This window comes from Lissotriton helveticus, chromosome 5_1, assembly GCF_964261635.1.
Source record: "Lissotriton helveticus chromosome 5_1, aLisHel1.1, whole genome shotgun sequence".
NCBI lineage: Eukaryota > Metazoa > Chordata > Amphibia > Caudata > Salamandridae > Lissotriton > Lissotriton helveticus.
This window is the reverse complement of record NC_136065.1, coordinates 497596652-497616154: the sequence shown is the minus strand read 5'-3', so window position 1 is coordinate 497616154 and position 19503 is coordinate 497596652. Positions and strand designations below refer to the sequence as shown.

Below are 19503 nucleotides of genomic sequence, written 5' to 3'. Positions count from 1 at the left end.
ACACCCTCACCCTCACCTCACCCTCACTCACCCTCACCCCTCACCCTCACTCACCTCACTCACCCTCACCCTCACTCACCCTCAACCCCTCACCCTCACTCACCCTCAACCCCTCACCCCACTCACCCTCACCCACCCTCACCCTCACCCACCCTCAACCCCTCACCCTCACTCACCCTCAACCCCTCACCCTCACTCACCCTCACTCACCTTCAACCCCTCACCCTCACCCTCACTCACCCTCAACCCCTCACCCTCAACCCCTCACTCACCCTCACTCTCACTCACCCTCACTCACCCTCAACCCCTCACCCTCACCCACCCTCAACCCCTCACCCTCCCTCACCCTCACTCACCCTCAACCCCTCACTCACCCTCACCCACCCTCAACCCCTCACGCTCACCCTCACTCACCCTCAACCCCTCACGCTCACTCACCCTCAACCCCTCACCCTCACTCACCCTCACCCCTCACCCTCAACCCCTCACCCTCACTCACCCTCACCCTCACTCACCCTCAACCCCTCACCCTCACTCACCCTCAACCCCTCACCCACCCTCACCCTCACTAACCCTCACTCACCCTCAACCCCTCACCCTCACTCACCCTCAACCCCTCACCCTCACCCTCACCCACCCTCACCCTCACTCACCCTCACTCACCCTCACTCACCCTCACCCACCCTCACTCACCCTCACCCACCCTCACCCTCACTCACCCTCACTCACCCTCACCCACCCTCAACCCCTCACCCTCACTCACCCTCACTCACCCTCACTCACCCTCAACCCCTCACCCTCAACCCCTCACCCTCACCCTTCCTCACCCTCAACCCCTCACCCTCAACCCCTCACTCACCCTCACTCACCCTCAACCCCTCACCCTCACTCACCCTCACCCTCACTCACCCTCACCCTCACTCACCCTCAACCCCTCACCCTCACCCTCAACCCCTCACCCTCACTCACCCTCACTCACCCTCAACCCCTCACCCTCACTCACCCTCACCCTCACTCACCCTCAACCCCTCACTCACCCTCACCCTCAACCCCTCACCCTCACTCACCCTCACTCACCCTCAACCCCTCACCCTCACTCACCCTCACCCTCACTCACCCTCAACCCCTCACCCTCACTCACCCTCACTCACCCTCAACCCCTCACCCTCACCCTCACTCACCCTCACTCACCCTCAACCCCTCACCCTCACTCACCTTCAACCCCTCACCCTCACTCACCCTCACCCTCACTCACCCTCACCCTCACTCACCCTCACTCACCCTCACTCACCCTCAACCCCTCACCCTCACTCACCCTCACCCTCACCTCACTCACCCCCTCACCCTCACCCTCACTCACCCCCTCACCCTCACCCTCACTCACCCTCAACCCCTCACCCTCACTCACCCTCAACCCCTCACCCTCAACCCCTCACCCGCACCCTCACCCACCCTCACAACACATATTGTGTGACAATAGGTGTCACATTTGCGAAAGATAAAACTATTGGCATTGTAAATAACAAAGCTATTAATTTCGCTATTTTCAAAACAAGCACATAAATAAAAAATGTGTCCTTTACAATACCAATAGCTCAAACTTTCCTAATGCGAGACCTATTGCATTGCTGTGCTTCTCTCCCCTGCTGCACTCTCCTGCTCTCTAGAGATGTGGCCTAACGACCAGAGCTGCCATCTAAGTCACGTAAATACAAAACATGTTGCATTCCAAATGCTATAGGTGTCACATTCGCGAAAGTTATAACTATTGGCATTGTAAATGACAAAGCCATCAATTTAGCAATTTTAAAAACCAACAAATAAATAAAAATATGTCATTTACAAGACCAATAACTCCAACTTTTCTAATGCGAGACCTATTGCATTTCCAATGCTTGTTTGACTTGTGTTTTTTGACTTTTTGTCGACATCTTTTTTGAGTCTTTCGACTCCTGGTGCACACAGGGATGTTACATCGCCGGACCTGCTTCAAGCATTGTGACTCTTGTCTGTGACGGATCCGCACCTCGTGCCTTTGGGGCTGGAGCGCGACCACGTCCTGAAGTCGTACTCCGACTGCCGGGCCATGAACCCAAAGTCTTTGCGGGAGCTATCCCGAAGCTTCTGGAGGCCCGGCAGTCAGCTCTGCGCTGCTCGAGGTCCCGCTCGAGAGGGAGGTCGTGGGACCAGTCACAGAGTCACCACCATCACTCTTCATTGAAGTCTCCGTCTTTTGGTAAGTCGTAGCACAAGAAGAAGGCGAAGAAGCACAGTTGCTCTTCGCTATCTCCCCATCCGTCAACCGACGCAACGCGGGACGCAGAAGGTCGTCGCCCTTCGTCTCCACCTGTGGAGCCTACTGGGACGTCTCCTAGCTTCCCTCTCTTCCCGGGAGCCGGGAGTGTCCCCTGCCCAGCTTCGTGCCTTTTACAAAGCCCTCCACTCCATCTTTGGGCAGCCCGACACCGCCGGCTTCCTTCGGGACACGCAGACTCAGCTGGGGGCTCTAGACCTTCAATGCTGGTGGCTTTGGCATCGGCGCCGCAGAGCCCTCAGGGATCCAGGCCTGGACCCAGAACGGTGCTGGTCGACCTCACGACACCTTCCCCGGCACCGATTTCATTGACGATGCCTCCGCCACCTCCCGACTCTGGTCATGTCGATCCCGGCCTCCCCTTCGTCTTGGACACAGAGCCGGAACGGTGGCGACCTGTACTTTAGTGCCACTGTTCTCGCCTGATGTTCCCTATTGCCCTGGGTGGCAGCCAGAGGAAAGTGAGGAGGACTGGGAGCAGTCTGTTGACCGTTTGGCAGACCAGCTGGAGGAGCTGGACTGGAGAGAGGAGTTGGGGGAAGCCAGTGGTCTGGATAGCTCCCCAGATTATGGCATGCTTTCTCCCCCTACCGGGGCTACGGATGAGGGAGCCTCCTGTGCTGTGTTGTTGCGTAGGGCGGCTAAGGCCTTGGGCCTTGAGCTTCCTACGGTGGCAGTCAGGACTAACATCCTGACTGAGGGGCTTCAGCCGGCAGCTGCCTCTTCGGAGCCCCTGCTGCTGTTCAATGAGGCCTTCACAGACATCCTTCTGGGAACTAGGTCCATGCCCAGCACAGCACGGGGGCTCCTGTGGATAGGACGATTGCCTGACGCCACCGCCCGGCCCAGTGCGACCACCTTTTCCTCTCCCATCACCCTACCCCTGAGAGCTTGGTGTTCCAAGCCTCAACATCAAAAGGCTCGTTCCTTTCTGCTCCCCAGATAGGGAATCCAAGAAGCTGGACCATCTTGGGAAGATGTTTTCTGCTGCCAGTTTAGGACTGCTGTCGGAGAACACCTCATGTCTCTTTGGCCGTTACACCCACTCCGTGTGAGATACGGTTGCGTAGGTGCTGCCACAGTGCTCATAGGAGGCCTGGGTCACACTCTCCTGTGCAGTTGCAAAAGGGAGCGATGCAGCAATGTTCGCCATCCGATGTGGGCTGGACACCGCCGACTCGCTGGGTAGAACGATTTCTACGACAGTAGCACTAAGACACTATACCTGGCTGAGATCCACTGGCTTTTCTGGGGTTGTCCAATCAACTCTTTTGGACATGCTCTTTGATGGCCGTCGTCTGTTTGGCAACAAGGCGGACCATGCTCTTGAGCGCTTCAAGGATTTTAGAGCTACGGCCAGATCCTTTGGCCTCACTGCCACCTCTCGTCCTGTGCAGTCTGCCTTTAGCCTGTTTAGTGGCTATGGAAGGGGTGCTTCACATTCCACCCAGAGCCACAGGCCTGCGCAAGCCACCCAGCCTCTGTGCGGCGAGGATGTGGGACCCAATGCTGTGGGTTTCAGGGCCGGCGGTCGGGCCAGTCCACCAGTGCCCCCTCTGCAGAAGCCTCTAAGCCTTCCTAGTCCAACATTTCAGGCCCACTAGATGCCAGTGGGCAGCAGGATCGGCCATCAACTCCCCCACTGGCACAACATCACGTCAGCCAGGTAGGTTTTGCAGATAGTCCGAAGGGGCTACTCCCTCCCCTTCGAGACTTTTCCTTCCTACATGCCACTAGCACTCCATCGCATGTCGGAGGGTCACTTTGCCCTTCTCCGTCAGGAAGTTGTGGCTCTCTTGGCCAAGGGAGCTATTGAGCGAGTCCCTGTCCCAGAAGTAGGTAGTGATTGTTACTCCCACTACTTCCTTGTGCCCAAGAAGGACAAAGCCCTGCGTCCTATCTTGGATCTCAGGGACGTCAACCCCTTCCTCCCAAAGGAGAAGTTAAAAATGTTGACATTAGCTCAGGTTCTGTCTGCCCTCGACCCTGGAGACTGGATGGTAGCGTTGGACTTGCAGGATGTTTATTTCCACATCCCCGTCCTGCCGGCCCACAGGCATTACCTACTGTTTACAGTAGGCCACGAGCATTTTCAGTTTACCGTGCTCCCCTTCTGTCTTACCAGTGCCCTTTGGGTGTTCACGTTAGTGATGGCGGTGTTTGCAGCTTATCTGCACAGATCAGGGCTTCCAGTCTTCCCCTATCTCAATGACTGGCTGTTGAAGGCGAGCTCACCCCAGGCTGTCGTCTCCCACCTCCAGACTACGGCGGACCTCCTGCATCCGCTGGTTTAATGTGCCAAAGTCACACCTGACTCCCTCTTAGAAGCTCCTTTTCACCAGAGCGGTTCTGGAACCCGGCGCAGTTTCGGGCTTATCCTCCCGAGCAGCGAGTCTGGGATATTCGGGCTATGATACAGATATTTCAGCCTCTATCCCGGATTTCGGGCAGAATGACACTGAGGCTGCTGGGCCTCATGGCCTCCTGCATCCTGCTGGTGGATCATGCCAGGTGGCAAATACAGGCTCTGCAGTGGGTCCTGAAGTTCCAGTGGGCGCAGCATCAGGGGAATCTTTCTGATCTCGTCCACAACCCGGAGAGCACTGCACACCAATTGCAGTGGTGGCTAATGGGTGGGGGTGGGGATTGGGTCAATGGCAGATCCCTCTCCCTTCCCCAACCAGACTTCACTGTGGTGACAAATGCGTCACTTCTGGGATGGGGTGGCCACATGGGGGAGGCAGAGATCAAAGGCCTCTGGTCTCCGTCGGAGTCCGGGGCGCACATCAACCTCCTGGAGCTCCGGGCGATCCATCTTGCACTGAAAGCATTTCTTCCTTCTGTTAAGGGAAGAGTAGTGCAGGTGTTTACGGACAACACCACCGCCATGTGGTACTGCAACAAACAGGGCCGGGTGGGGTCGTGGACCCTATGTTAAGAGGCTCTCCGCCTCTGCACGTGGCTGGAACATCAGGGCATGTCCCTGTTTGTTCAACACATGGCAGGTTACCTGAATGCCAGGGCGGACTAACTCAGCCGTCGGTGCATGATGGATCACGAATTGCGTCTTCACTCTCAGGTGGTGCAAGGACTCTTCAGCAGTGGGAAGAGCCTTGGTTAGATCTGAACGCCTCCGAAAAGAACACGCACTGTGAGTAGTTCTACGTGTTGGAATTTCCAAGGCGGCACACGCTCGGCTACGCTTTTCTTCACAAGTGGAATTGCGGTCTTCTATATGCCTTTCCACGTATACCACTTCTGCTCACAGTGCTGAAGAAGATCAAGCGCAACCATGCCCAAGTCATTCTGGTGGCTCCGGATTGTTCCATTTACCATCAATTTACTTAATGTGAGACGCAGTTGGTGATTGGGTAGTCATATGTGAAAACCAGAAGACGATTAATTGGGTTGAACCCATTTTCTACAGTTGGGATACTGACACTTAAGTGATTGCACAAAATCACTTTGTGTCAAGCATCCTAAAGAAGGCATGGCAATTGCATTGTGTTCTTCCTGTAAATCAAAGTACAATTGCCATTCTTCCAAGAGCCCAGTTTTAAGAAATGTTGTGTTTTGCAGTACTTGCTAACAGAAGATAATTCTGCATGGGAAAGAATCATGACAAAATGCCTAGTTGGGGAGAGCCTCATGGTAAGCTGTGAATTACATATTAGGCACACAATTCCTGACTCTGTTGCACTATGGGTACTCCTGCAGCAGGATCAGGTGCAGGCAGGAAACATTACTGAAGAACCTCATGAAGGGAGCAGCAACACTGAACCCACCACAGTCCAGCTTCCTGCACACAGAATATGAAATGGCCCGTGAAGCAATGCAACCAGAAATTCATTGAGAGCAGCGTGACACAGAGAGGTGCAGGTTGATGTCCGGGTTCACTTTAAGAAACAACTGCAAGCACTTCACACAGCCTTGCTGGGCTTGGTGGAGGAGGGTGTGAAATGGTGTCCAGTTCTGAATATCCATGCCTATGGTATCTGATCAGATATTTTTTTATTCCAAATTATGAATATCTCCTGCATGTATCTGACACTTAAAATTGTTCTGAAATCACATGAAGATTTGGTTTTCTTCAGAATATTTCTATTAATTGGTTTTTAAATGACAATTACTTTTGTTTTTTAGATCCAATTACAGGCTCTGGACATCAGATTATCCTACAATGATATACAGTTGTTTTTGGCCATTGCCAAGTCAATCCCTGAGCAGACTTGTGCAAATGCAACTACATCCTCGGGTACAGATTCTGTCACCGATAGTCTTTCCCACTCATTTCGGAGTAATGAGGGTCTACAATCAACAGCTGACAATAAAGACGTTTCTAGACATATGGATCCTGTCTTAGGTAATGAGCAAACACTGTTTTTCAAAGCTTTAGCTATCTAATAGTGGAATCAGTGGTACAGCAAAACTGACTCTCTTTGTCATTCACAGTACATGATTTTATATGCTTTTTTCAATTCTTTCGATTTTTAATATATAGTCTATTCTGTTGCATAAATACTTCCTTTATTATTATTATCGTTGTTATAAGCATCGTTTTCATAACCACCATTGTTGTTATACTGCGCACCTTTAATAACTGTGTAGCCCTGTCACTAAATTGCATATTAGAGTCTGGTTATAACATTACTAATCAGCTGCCGCAAGTGCATAACATCTTATTTATAGTAAGTTATTACAACTGAGTTGTGCTGTCTCAGTGGGTACTCCCAAATACAGCAGAAAGTGTGAAATGCAGATCACTGAGCAGAATTCCACCTCTTGCTTAAGCAGTGAAATGCATAATTAAGCTTAATTGCATCCTCTTTGGAGGCTATAATGGCTGTTAATTACCGATCCCACAGTTATACAATGGAGGGAATTAACAGCCATTATCATCTGTAGGTAAAGACAATGAAGCTTTTAGTATTTAGCAACCATCCACCTACCACCACCCAAAATGGGGAGCGCTGTGGGAACAACTTCCCTCTGTTGTGCTATGGGAGTGCTGCAGAAGTAAGAGCAGCGAGCAGCCTTTCACCTGAAAGATTGGGTGAAAAAAAGGGCTTCATTCTCCTATGGCACTAACTCAGCCTCTTCTCAACCAGTTACCTACAGCTGTCCTGGGCTCCTTTTGCTTTTGCCTAGATGAAAGCCCAGTCAGCAAAAAAAAAGTAGGAAAGGTTGTTTTTTTTTGTTTGAATTTGTTTATTGGGTTTTAGGTTGCATTTACATTAACAACATGACAATGATCAATCAAGGTAAACGAGCATTACAAAATGAGGTCATAGAGATACAATTTTAGGAGTAGTCTCTGTTTGGCACTTCTCAGTTCGGGGTTGTTGTCTGTCGATCGCCCCTATCTGTGTGCTCAGTAGTGTGTACCACGTGACGTCCCATCGTAGCGTATGTACCCCCCAGGGGGGGACCGTCTTGATCGTGTTAGTCTGTCAGCTGCACCCTTGGGGGGGTGAACTCGTGTTGTGTCGGGCACTATGGGGGCAGTGCCGGGGGCACCGACTATGTGGGCGTGATTCGCGATAACATGTGGCATCGTGGTATAAAAAAGTAGGAAAGGTTGTTAAAGTTTGTTTAGTGCTGTGAATTTGGATATAACCTATGTTAAACTGCTTAAAATGTACTCTGCAACCTGTTGCAAGCTATATTTTTGCATGTTTATTCTCACAGTGCAGATTCTATGTTACTGCATATGACTGAAGCCATAGTAATTCTTTCATTAGAAGGATCCTGAAAAGAAGATTTTAAGCAAGGGTTGGCGGGCTGTGTGACTATGTATGATAAGGAATTGCCCACACCATACCATAAGGCTATTGTAAGTCACCTCAAAGATCCTTGACTGCAATAAGCAACTTTGTAATCAGCCTTGTTTCTCTATTTGCTCAAGGATCTCCTCAGTGTCTTGGGATATCCTCTTGATGGACGATAGGGGATACTTTAGCTCATATAGCTGTAATTATTATTGAGAGTATTATTATTAGTATCAACAGAAATACTTAATTCATTGTTATTCATGAAACCTAGTAAACACAGACTGGCAATCTCATGTTCAGTGTTCACGTTTTATTGTTGCAGTCTACTATGTTTTATTTGATTTCATTGTTTTGAACAACTGATTAAATTAAAAAAAACATTAAAAAGTAAATCAACTGATTTAATTAAACTTGAATTTCTGGAGCATAGCAAAATCCTTCTGTGACGTAAAGTTTTGGTGATGCAGGGACATGGAGAAATATTTGAAATATTTCACCTTCTTGTGTAACTTATTTACCTGCAGCGATCCTCAATATGGAATATTCTTTATGATGACTAATTCTATCCTCAGATACCTCACCTTATGAATACTCCTGAGACGTCAGACTGTATCCAGAAACTTTAAGCCGTACTTCTTTGTGTCGCTAGGTGGCATAGTTTAGCTCCAGATCTACATAATTCCACTCCGTAATTGACAAGTAAAGCCACATATAAGCACCACCCATGCGCACTGACAACAGTTCCTTTCTTTCTGCGCTAATAAACAATGGATACAAACTTACTTGCTCTTATCTGAAAGAAACATGTAGTGATAGATTCCTTCCAAAGAACAATTGAGGAAGTATAGAGGTAGTGGTGATAGAATTACCCTCCAAAACGATTTAAAAAAACAATGAGATTCTATCAATGTGAAGTGATCGAATTATTTTATTATTATTTTTAACTATTTTTAACTTAGTAGTGAAGGGGGGGGGAGCGGCTCTCTCCGCGGTTGGCAGAAAGAGGGCACTATGTGCTTTTAAAATACCCCTCACACACTAAGAATCCCTTAGTGTCATGCTTCATCATAGGGGTCTTCCCGTCCCTCTACGGGGCGGGGCGTGCTACGACCTACGTGCTACGCGGGATCACTGATAATAATGACAATAGGCTATGTGTGGTGTAGGACAGTGACGAGTGATAGGGGTGTAGGGACCTAAATACGTGAAAAAAGGTTAAAAATCTCCTGGCTAATGGAAAAAATTATTTTAATGACTTCCTTAGCTGGGAACAGTAAAAAAGGGGGTTTTTAGAGGTAGAACAGAATACGTTGACTACCTAGTCGACATGACATGTTTCGTAAGCAGTCCCCTACTGCTTACTCATCAGGACCTCAGATAGTCCCTACTAGTAATACTCAGTTTCTAAAAATAGTATGCCTAAAGTCCTAAAACCTAGTAGCAAAAATCGTCTACTTGGTTTGGCTTCTGGGCTTGAGTGGGCCCTCAATGAAGCAGAAAAAAGTGTAGACCTGTTGTGGTCCCTGTAAAGAAAAGAGGAAAAAAGAAAATACAGTATTGTAAACATACAAAAAAGATCAGTACAAATTCCTTATATTCCGCAATTTGCGTGAATCACATTGTGGCATAGTATCCATGACTAGGTTAGGGGCTAGTGCCTCGTAGATCAACTAGACATGGGGACATACAGTGATATATTTTTCTCTTTCTTTGCCCCTGAGATCGTGGGTATAGGAACCCTCCAAAATATCACACACTCGAATGCGGCAGAACCCACCAAATCACACTTACACATTCAGCAGCGTTCTCATAAGATGAAAAATGGGGTAGCTGCTTGAAAAGATTCTCTGATAAAACTTATGGGACTCAATGTTCAATGAGAAGAGACAGTTCGTTGACTAAGAAGGCGTAAAACTGCACATTATCGTAAAAGGCATGCACATGACATACAGTGTATACATACAATTCTTTTATATGCTGTGTACCCCATGAGACTGCATCCTGGGGATCGCTATCTTGCGGTCTACTGTAAAAATATAAAACAAAGTCGGGTCTCACGATGGGATCACTGAGAGGCGTGGCCCATGAATTTGCAACTGTCCAGGTTTTAGTGACCCGTGGACAGGGTCTTACTTACGTAACCGCTACAGATATTCTGGCATCAATCCTCCCCCTCGGCAGCTCCGTGGTATCAAAGGGTTTCCGCCTGGGCTCGGTATTTATGCCAGAAGTGTTTTCTTCTGCAAATGCTTTGTACCTGGAGAACTAGAATGGTAACAAAAATGGCCGTTCGTCGTGGCACAGTCGGGGCGGGTCACCCGTCTGTGAAGTCTTCAGACTGGGCTCGAAGAGTTTGTATCCTGAGCTACTCAGTATGACTATCGATCCCCCGATCCGACTGCCTCTTCAGGAGTATCTTCTGTTGCAGCAGCGGGGGACGGTCCTCCATCCGAACCTGTCCAGTCTCCACCTCTTTGCATGGAGATTAAGCAGCGGCAGTTGATTCCTTTCGACTTGCCTCCTGAAGTCTGTGATGTCATTCTGATAGCCAGGCGTCCCTCCACTAAGTCGGCATACGCCTGCAGGTGGAACACATTTGTGGCATGGTGCACAACAAAGGCTGTGGATCCCCTTTCTGCCCTTCTTTCAGAAGTCCTACTGTTCCTCCCGTCTTTGGCCTAGCAGGGCTCTATTCTGGGCACTATCAAGGGCTAACTTTCTGCTATTTCGGCCTTTCTCAGGCTTCCTGATCAGCCCTCTCTTTTCAAGTCCCCTGTTGTAAATAGATTCCTCAAAGGCATTACTCATCTTTTCCCTCCTATTCCCTACGTAATGCCACAGTGGGACTTGAATCTGGTTCTCACATATTTAATGTGCGCTCCCTTTAAGCCTCTTCACAACTGTCCACTTCGTTTGTTGACTTTGAAGACTGCTTTCCTGGTGGCCATCACTTCTGCTAGGAGAGTGAGTGAACTCCAGGCTCTTTCTTGTAAACCTCTTTCTATCTGTCCATCCGGACAAGGTTGTGCTCAGAACACGTCCATCCTTTCTGCCAAAAGTTGTCACTGCCTTTTACATCGGGCAGACCATCACTTTGCCCACCTTCTTTCCGCCTCCGCATCCTTCCAGAGAGGGAGAAAGGCTTTACCGAAATCGCACACAACAGTTCCGAGTGGATGACCAACTCTTTGTTGGCTCTGTTGGCGCCAAGAAAGGTCGGGCCGTACACAAGCAAACTATCTCTAGATGAGTCGTCTTGGGTATTAAAGCCTGTTATTCTCTGGCAAAGAAGGAGCCTCCGGTGGGGCTGCGCGCCCATTCCACCAGGGCGACGGCTGCCACTACGGCATTGGGACGTGGTATCCCCTTACAAGATTGTCAGGCAGCTACTTGGGACTTGTTGCACACTTTTACTTAGCACTACTCCCTGGACAGTCAAGTCCAGAGAGACAGCTTTTTTGGCCGTTCTGTTCTCCGAGACTTCCTGGTGTGATCTTTGTTTGCAGACCCACCACCGGGGTTGGTATTGCTGGGGTATCTATTCTAAGGTAAGGAATCTATCACTACGTGTTTCTTTCAGATAAGCAAGTTACTTACCTTCAGTAACAATATATCTGTAAGAAACATTAGTTAGTGATGGATTCCTTTCCTCCCCGTTCTGCAAACTGATTTCTAGGGTTAAAATCATCCCTTTCAGGGCCCTAGTTTCAATGCACCAGTGGTCAGTATTTCGCATGGCTCTGCGTTCCTGGAGCGGAAAGTCGTGTACAGAGCTGACGTCAGCGCGCGAGTGCGGCGTCTAAGTAGCTGGCGTGACGTCATCTCGGCGACCACGACGCCAGCGACAGACGCGGAGCCGCACGACGCCACCTTCCGACTCGCATGGGTTACTGCTGACAAAAACTTTCCGGAACCAGTCTGACGCCTGGGGGTAATTCTCAGGTAAGGAATCTATCACTAACTAATGTTTCTTACAGATATATCGTTACCAAAGGTAATTAACTTGTTCTTTAGACCTGTTTTTCTAAAATTTCTAGACAGTGTGTAAGGTAAATTGTCACCCCCTAAAATAAGAGAGCTCATGCCGTGTAGCAACTGTTGCAAACTGATGCCTGTGATGGATCCTCATGCTGGATGCTTATGGTGCCTTAGGTTGGAGCACGATTCCAGGACCTGTGACGAATGAGCTCAGATGAATCCAAAGGCCATATGGGTCTGTGAGGTGAGGCAGAGTAAGTTGTCAAACATTGGAAGACTCCAGGCCGTGGCAGGTTGTGTCGCAAGGAAGGTCCTGTTCCCGCTTCTGAAATATTTCCTGTGGAAGTTCATTGTTGTGGTCAAGTCTTTTGGTAAGTGCAAAAAGAAGCATAAGAAGTCCAAGGGTTAATAAGCCCCTTCCTGCCATTGTAAAACTCCAACGAGCCACTAGGGCGTCAATGTGCCTTGTGGTATCATTCCCAATCTCCATTAGAGCCAATTCTGAGTCTAGTCCCAATGCACCTTGAATTTAGTGGGTCCACCAACAAAGTCTCAGCACTTTAGGGAGGCCATTCTGCTTACTTCTGGCCCCTTACTATGTCTTCTTGGGCCCTCATTATTGGCCAGCAGAGCTTGGGCTCCCCCCTAAGCCCTCTACCTCCGTGAAAAGTCTTGTGGTGACCATAGACAGAGACTTATCTCTGAAGACCCAAATAGGGACAGTGGTTTCAACCTGCTTCTTTCAATTGCGAAAGATCCGTCACCTGCTTACCCATGCAGCACTAATACAGGTGGTGATAGGTTTGGTATTATCCCATCTGCATTATGCCAACTCGATCTACTTAGGGTTACCATTCTGTCTGACTAAGCGACTCCAGCTGGTGCAGAACCAAGCAGCAAGATTGATCCACCAGCAACCCAGGTGGCAATCTGCCAGACCTCTCTTAAAAAAACTACACTGGCTTCCACTGCCTCAACGCTCTGCTTTTAAGACAGATTGCTTAATCTTTAAATCCCTAAACTGCCACAGTCCCATATTCATTAATAATCTGCTATCTAGGTATATCCCCACCCGGGATCTTCGCTCCAAACATCTCCACCTGCTAGTCACTCCTAAATTCAACCGGAAACGACATGGAGGCTGTCGTTTTGCATATCTGGCCCCACAGATGTGCAATTCGTTCCCCTTGGAGATACAGTCCTGCACAGAACTATTACGGTTCAGGAAACTTCTCAAAACATGGTTATTCAAACAAGCACGCGACTAATACTTGCCTTAGCCGCGACCAGTTCAGAATAGCGCCATGAAACCTTGGTGTACGTGCGCTTTATACATTTGTTATAACATAACATAACTAGTTCACTCTGGCCTTCCTTCATGCCCCTAGGATCTGCGGCTCTGGTGCAAACTTTAGTTTCCTTTGACACCCATGCTGGAGGAGGATTTACAGCCCCTTGTGCTTTATGATTCTGAGCATGATCAACCACAACCTTGATTAAGGATACGCCTGATTCCTACCAGAGCATAGCCAATGGGCAGTCTCTGTGATTCGGATATTGTGCCCTTACCACGCAGTAGGGACAGAACTTTGCACAATCTTTTATACCATTGATACAGACAATGACAATTTTGATGAGGAGAATGATTTTGTAGCCCGTTATCATAAAGAAAACTGGTATGAAGAATCCAAGATGCCAGTAGACTGGATTCTTCTCCAGATGAATGAACGAAATAAAAGTTCTAAAGCGTCATCATTTCTTCCATAGAGGCATTCCAGCCCTTTGGTAAGAGGAGAATTAAGAGCTGAAAAGATTGTTTTTCTGCATTTTTGATTTTTAAAAAGATCTTCTGTGGGTGTTTTTAAGAGTGTAAGAAGAAGATTGTTCCAGAGGTTGACTAATAGCACAGAGAAAGATCGGCCACCTCTTTTGGCAATGCAGACTAGTAACATACAGTAGGAGCAGGTTGATGGAATGCAAAGATCTGTTGGGAGTGTAATGCAGCAACCTTGCTCTCAGGTACAGAGGGCCTGACTGATAAAAAAAAATATCTGTAGGCAATAACCAGCACTTTGAAACCTATCCTTTTGGTTACAGGTTGCCAGTGTAAGTCCTTCAAGTATGGTGAAATACCTTGTCTAGCCCGAATCTTCAGGATCATCATGGCTCCTGCGTTCTGGACTATCTGTAGTTTATACAACAAATGCACTGGCAAACCTAAGGAAAGTGTGTTGGCGTAGGGTAGTCTGGAGGCTGTTAATGCCTTTATGATGGTCCTTCTGGTGGAATATGGAACCAAATGAAGGATCTTCTTTTTGGATTTGAGCATGAGGAAGCAGCTCAATGACAAAGAAAAGATTTTGTGATCAGAAAGAGAGATTAATGTCAAATAGGACACCCACATTTCTTGCAGTGGAGGCTGGTACGGGGGTTGATCCAATTCAGTGGGCCACCGACTTTGTGGGTTGAGAGGATCCTTGCCCCCTTGCGTCAGCAACATTCGGAAATTCTTTTGTAGCTTCACGCCGACGTGGACGATGTCATAGAGGCACGGCATCGCACGCGACTCCGCTGATGTCACCGACACTACAATAGGCCCACGGCGGCGTGATGACGTCAGTTCCCTTTTTTCCGTGTCCTCGACGCTAACGGTTTCGGGGAATCTCTGTAGCCTCTTAGTAACTTTGTTGCTATTTTCTTCACTTTATTGTTTCTTTGTTTCCTTCCCGATGTCGTCAAAGAAGACCGGTTTTAAGCCTTGCAGACAGTGTGGGTCCATCACGGACCGGCACGATTGCATCTGGTGTCTTAGCTCGGATCATGATGTGGATGGATGTTCGTCATGTCGGAAGATGAACCCAAAGGCTCTGCGAGAGAGAGAGACCAAACTTCTGGTGGCGATGCTGAGAGGTGACAAGGGTAAAAAGTCTTCGAAGTCTCGTTCGAGAAGGGCGAGGTCGAGATCGGCATCGAGATCAAGGCCTCGAGCGGAGTCGACTTCGAGATATCATCAGATCATGCTTCGAAGTCGAGGAAGAGGCGTAAGAGAAGAAGACATGAGTCCCGACGTCACTCTGGTAGGGATTCGGACTCGAGGTCGATGTCACCCAAGAAGGTACGTTCGAAAGTGGTTCCACCAGAGGTGGTCTTGGATCCGGAAGGTGAGGCTTCGCCTTCGGAGTCGCAGGTTCCGGCTCAGTCTCCGGTACATTCTCCGGCGCCATCCCCGGCCCGTGAGGATGAGGAAGAAGTTCCGGAAGGTGAGAATTCTGCGCCTGTGGAAGAGCCGAATTCGGAACCTCCTCAAGTCCAGCCTGAGGGTTTCCAACCACCCTTTCCGGCCCCGGGCCAAGACCCATCAGCGTTTTTGAGCGCTATGTATGGCGTGTTTTCAAGGGCCTGGTACCCCTCTGGTGCGCCTTCGGGTCCCATGGGTCCACTAGCCTTCAATTTAAGAGTCCCGCACTCCTATGCTCCGGCTCCATTTATGCCATTCATGCCGGCTCAGACACCGCCATGGCAATACCCGGCTTCGCTGAGGTCGTCGACGCCGATACCGACGTCGTCTGCTACGAGTCGACCTCGAGACCAAGCCACTATGCCTTCGGATTCGATACCGACGTCGGTTCCGGCTCCGTCGGAGTCGTTGATGGATCCGGTGGCGTTGCGTGTGAAGGAAAGGTCCATGAGGGAAGCTCAGCGCCTCATGGAAGAACAGAGGTATACAGAAGCTCAAGCTGAAGTGGAAGAAGGAGAGCTTGAGGATGACTGTTTTGATAGTCTGGCGGAGGGTAGTGGCCTGGAGTTTTCCCCAGAGTGGGAGTTACCTTCCGTGTCTGATGCCCCTTCGAAAGATGTTCAGCCTTATCATTCGGTTATGAGGAAGGCGGCGAAACTTTTGAATTTGACCCTTCCTACAGTAGAATTTAAGTCTAATCTACTGACTGAAGTGCTGCATTCACCCAGTTCTGCGGTGGAACCGTTACTCCCTTTTAATGAAGCTTTAACGGAGCCTATTATGGAAGTTTGGAAAAAGCTGCTTTCGGCATCAGCTGTTTCCTCCTCACTTTTTCACTACTTATGTGTACTTTCGCTTCTTCCTCTTTCTTTTCCTCCTTTTTCCTAAGAAAACCTCCTTTCTCTCCCCCCCCCCCCTGTTACAGAAGGGGGTACATTTCTTCTTTCTGTTTTAAAACTCTTTTAAGGTTTTATATAGCAGAGTGATCGGTGTCAATTGACACCTTTCTGCATATTTTTAAACCATTAATGTAGAACTTGGCTCATACGTGTGTTTAAGTCTTTTGTTCTCTTTTGTTCTTTCTTTATTATAATTTACTTGTCCTCTTTGGGTCTTTTAGAATATCGCACTTCCTGCTGACAACACAGATGTGTCTGCAGAAAGTGACGATACTGCACATAATATCCTTTGTCAATGTGCAATGTCTTTATGTATATTGTTGTATATTTATGTATGTATATGTTAATTTTTACAGCCCTGACGAAGTTCCCTCGGCACGTAGGGAACGAAACGCGTTGGCTGTGCCTGTGCGCAATGAAAACATTATTTTGAATTGAATAAAGAAGAAATAATCATCTAAACATCTCTTGCTCTATCGACTTTGATTTGAGTGCACCTTCCGCTTTTGTTTTTTATCTATTGTTTGAATTTACACTCTTAAAACAGTGGGTGTTGGAAGCAGTTGCACCACCAAATATTGAGAACTTTTGAAACCATTGTGCTTGACCTTGGTCTGCTGTTTTGTGTGCCTTTTGGTTTTGCTGTTGTTTCCAAGAGTGTGGCAAGAAGGTACAGGGTCGCTCCTGAAGACCCTGCTTTTCTGACTTCTCATCCTTTACCTGAAAGCTTGGTAATCCAGGCGGCTTGTTCCAAAAAGACTGTGAGTGCATTTCCTCAAGTGCCTGGGGATAAGGATGCCAAGAAACAAGATCAAGTTGCAAAAAAGACCTTTTCTTCTGCGAGTATGGCATTAAAGTCAACCAATGCCACTTGCCTTATGGGGAGATATGTTCATGCTCTCATGGATTCACTCCGTCTTCTGGTACCTAAGATCCCTGTTGACAGCAGGAAGGATTTTGAAGAGGTGTTGACGGATGCGCAGTCAGCGGCTCATCAGGTAATACAAAGTGGACTGGACACTGCGGATTCGGTTGCACGCATCATGGGTACTGCGGTTGCTTCAAGAAGGTCAGCATGGCTGAAATCTTCAGATTTTTCAGCAGATGTAAAGGCCGCTTTGATAGATCTGCCGTTTGATGGTGCTGGACTCTTTGGTAAAAAAGCTGACACAGCCTTAGAAAGATTTAAGGACAGTAGGGCTACTGCCAAATCTTTAGGGCTTCAAACCAGGGGTTCTTCTACCAGAAGTTTCAGAGGATTCGGATGCTCTTCCTTTCGCTCCTATCGGCAAGGTCAGCAGCAGCAGCAGCAGAATCCCTTGTACAAGTCGTACAGGGGAAAACAAAGAGCTCGTCCTAGAGGACGTCAAGCCTCTTCCTCCTCCACCTCCTCCGACCCCCCAGCCACAGAAAAGCAGCCCTAGATCCGCCATTCTGGATCATGTGGGTCCGGTGGGGGGTCGGCTTACCCACTTTCTACGGGATTGGGAATCGTTTACATCAGATCTTTGGGTTCTCAATCTCGTAGAAAATGGGTATGCTCTTCCCTTTCGGGAGTTTCCTCCCAATTACCCTCCTTGCCAAGGTTTTTGCACGGAGGAACACCTCTTACTTCTGCAGGAGGAAGTGCAGACTCTTTTAAGAAAGGGTGCGATAGAGGTGGTTCCAGAGCAGGAAAGGGGTCAGGGATGCTACTCCCGGTATTTCCTGATTCCCAAGAAGGATGGCAGACTTCGTCCAATCCTGGATCTCAGGATCTTGAATCTTTATCTGAAACAAGAGAGGTTCAAGATGCTCACCCTTGCGCAGGTTCTTCAGGCGCTGCTGGAAGAAGACTGGATGGTGTCGCTCGACTTGCAGGATGCGTATTTTCACATCCCATCCTGAAGTCGCACAGGGAGTATCTCCGTTTTACAGTGGGATCGCAGCATTATCAGTTTGCGGTCCTTCCTTTTGGAATTACTACTGCGCCTCGAGTCTTCACCAAGGTGATGGCGGTGGTGGCTGCACATCTCAGAAGATCGGGGGTTCCAGTGTTCCCCTATTTGGACGACTGGCTGATCAAAGCAGAGTCGTCAGAGAAGGTGCTCCAACATCTGCGGGAGATAACTCATTTGTTGTACCGGTTCGGTTTTTCAATAAATGTGCCCAAATCTCACCTGGTGCCCTCCCAGCGCATCCTGTTCATAGGTGCTGTACTGGACACAACTGTATGTCGTGCATTCCCTCCCCCTCAAAGGATTCCCGACATACAGGAACTGATACCTTTATTTCACAATGGAGCGATCGTTCCAGTCCTGAAGGTTCTTCGCCTGCTCAGTCTGATGGCTTCTTGCATTCTGTTGGTCAACCATGCACGCTGGCACATGAGGGCGCTCCAGTGGTGTCTCCGCAGGCAGTGGTATCAACACAAAGGGGATCTCAGGGAGTCTGTGAGGATCTCCAGAGAAACTGCGGCGGATCTATCTTGGTGGGGCGTGGAAGGCAATCTATCTCAGGGAAAGCCCTTTCATCTGCCTCCCCCGGTGGCCACAGTGATTACGGATGCATCCACTCTAGCGTGGGGTGCTCATCTGGAGGATCTGGAGGTCAAAAGTCTTTGGTCTCCAGAGGAAAGGTTGCTTCACATCAACCTTCTGGAGTTACGTGCGATTCGTTTGGCGCTCAAGGCCTTCCTCCCTTCCCTTCGCGGTCGGTCTGTTCAGGTCCCGACGGACAACACCACCGCGATGTGGTATGTCAACAAACAGGGAGGAGTGGAGTCGCGGTGTCTCTGCAAAGAGGCTCTGTGTCTCTGGTCCCGGGTTCAGGACCATCAGATTTGTCTGATGGCAAATCATCTGGCCGGAGTTCTGAACGTGCGTGCAGATAGTCTCAGTCGGCAGTTCTCGGCTGACCACGAGTGGAGGCTTCACCCAGAGGTGGTTCGTCACGTCTTCCGGGCGTGGGGAACTCCTCAGGTGGACCTGTTTGCCACTCTTGAGAAAGCTCACTGTCCGTCATTCTGCAGGCTCCAGTATCCGATGCAAGGAGCTTTGGGGGACGCGTTTCAGTTGAGTTGGGGAAGTCAACTCCTTTACGCGTTTCCTCCCATACCTTTGATTCCTCGGGTTCTGAGGAAGATTCGCCAAGACCGGGCCCAAGTTATTCTGATCGCCCCGGATTGGCCAAGAATGGTGTGGTACATGGATCTTCTCCACCTCTCCTCTCGCCTGCTGCTCCGTCTCCTGTTCAGGGCAGATCTCCTCTCTCAGATGGAGGGGCAGGTTCTACACCCCCACCTCTAGACATTACACCTTCATG

General features: G+C 49.0%; 1 protein-coding gene across 2 annotated transcripts in view; it reads left to right on the top strand.

Moving 5' to 3' along the window:
- The window catches only part of VPS13D (vacuolar protein sorting 13 homolog D), a 2979414-nt gene that overhangs the window by 1038605 nt on the left and 1921306 nt on the right, over positions 1–19503 (top strand). For both annotated transcript variants that reach the window (XM_078642819.1, XM_078642818.1), the window contains exon 34: positions 6458–6677. In XM_078642819.1, the coding sequence (XP_078498945.1) occupies positions 6458–6677 (220 nt within the window). The remainder of the gene's footprint in view (positions 1–6457; positions 6678–19503) is intronic.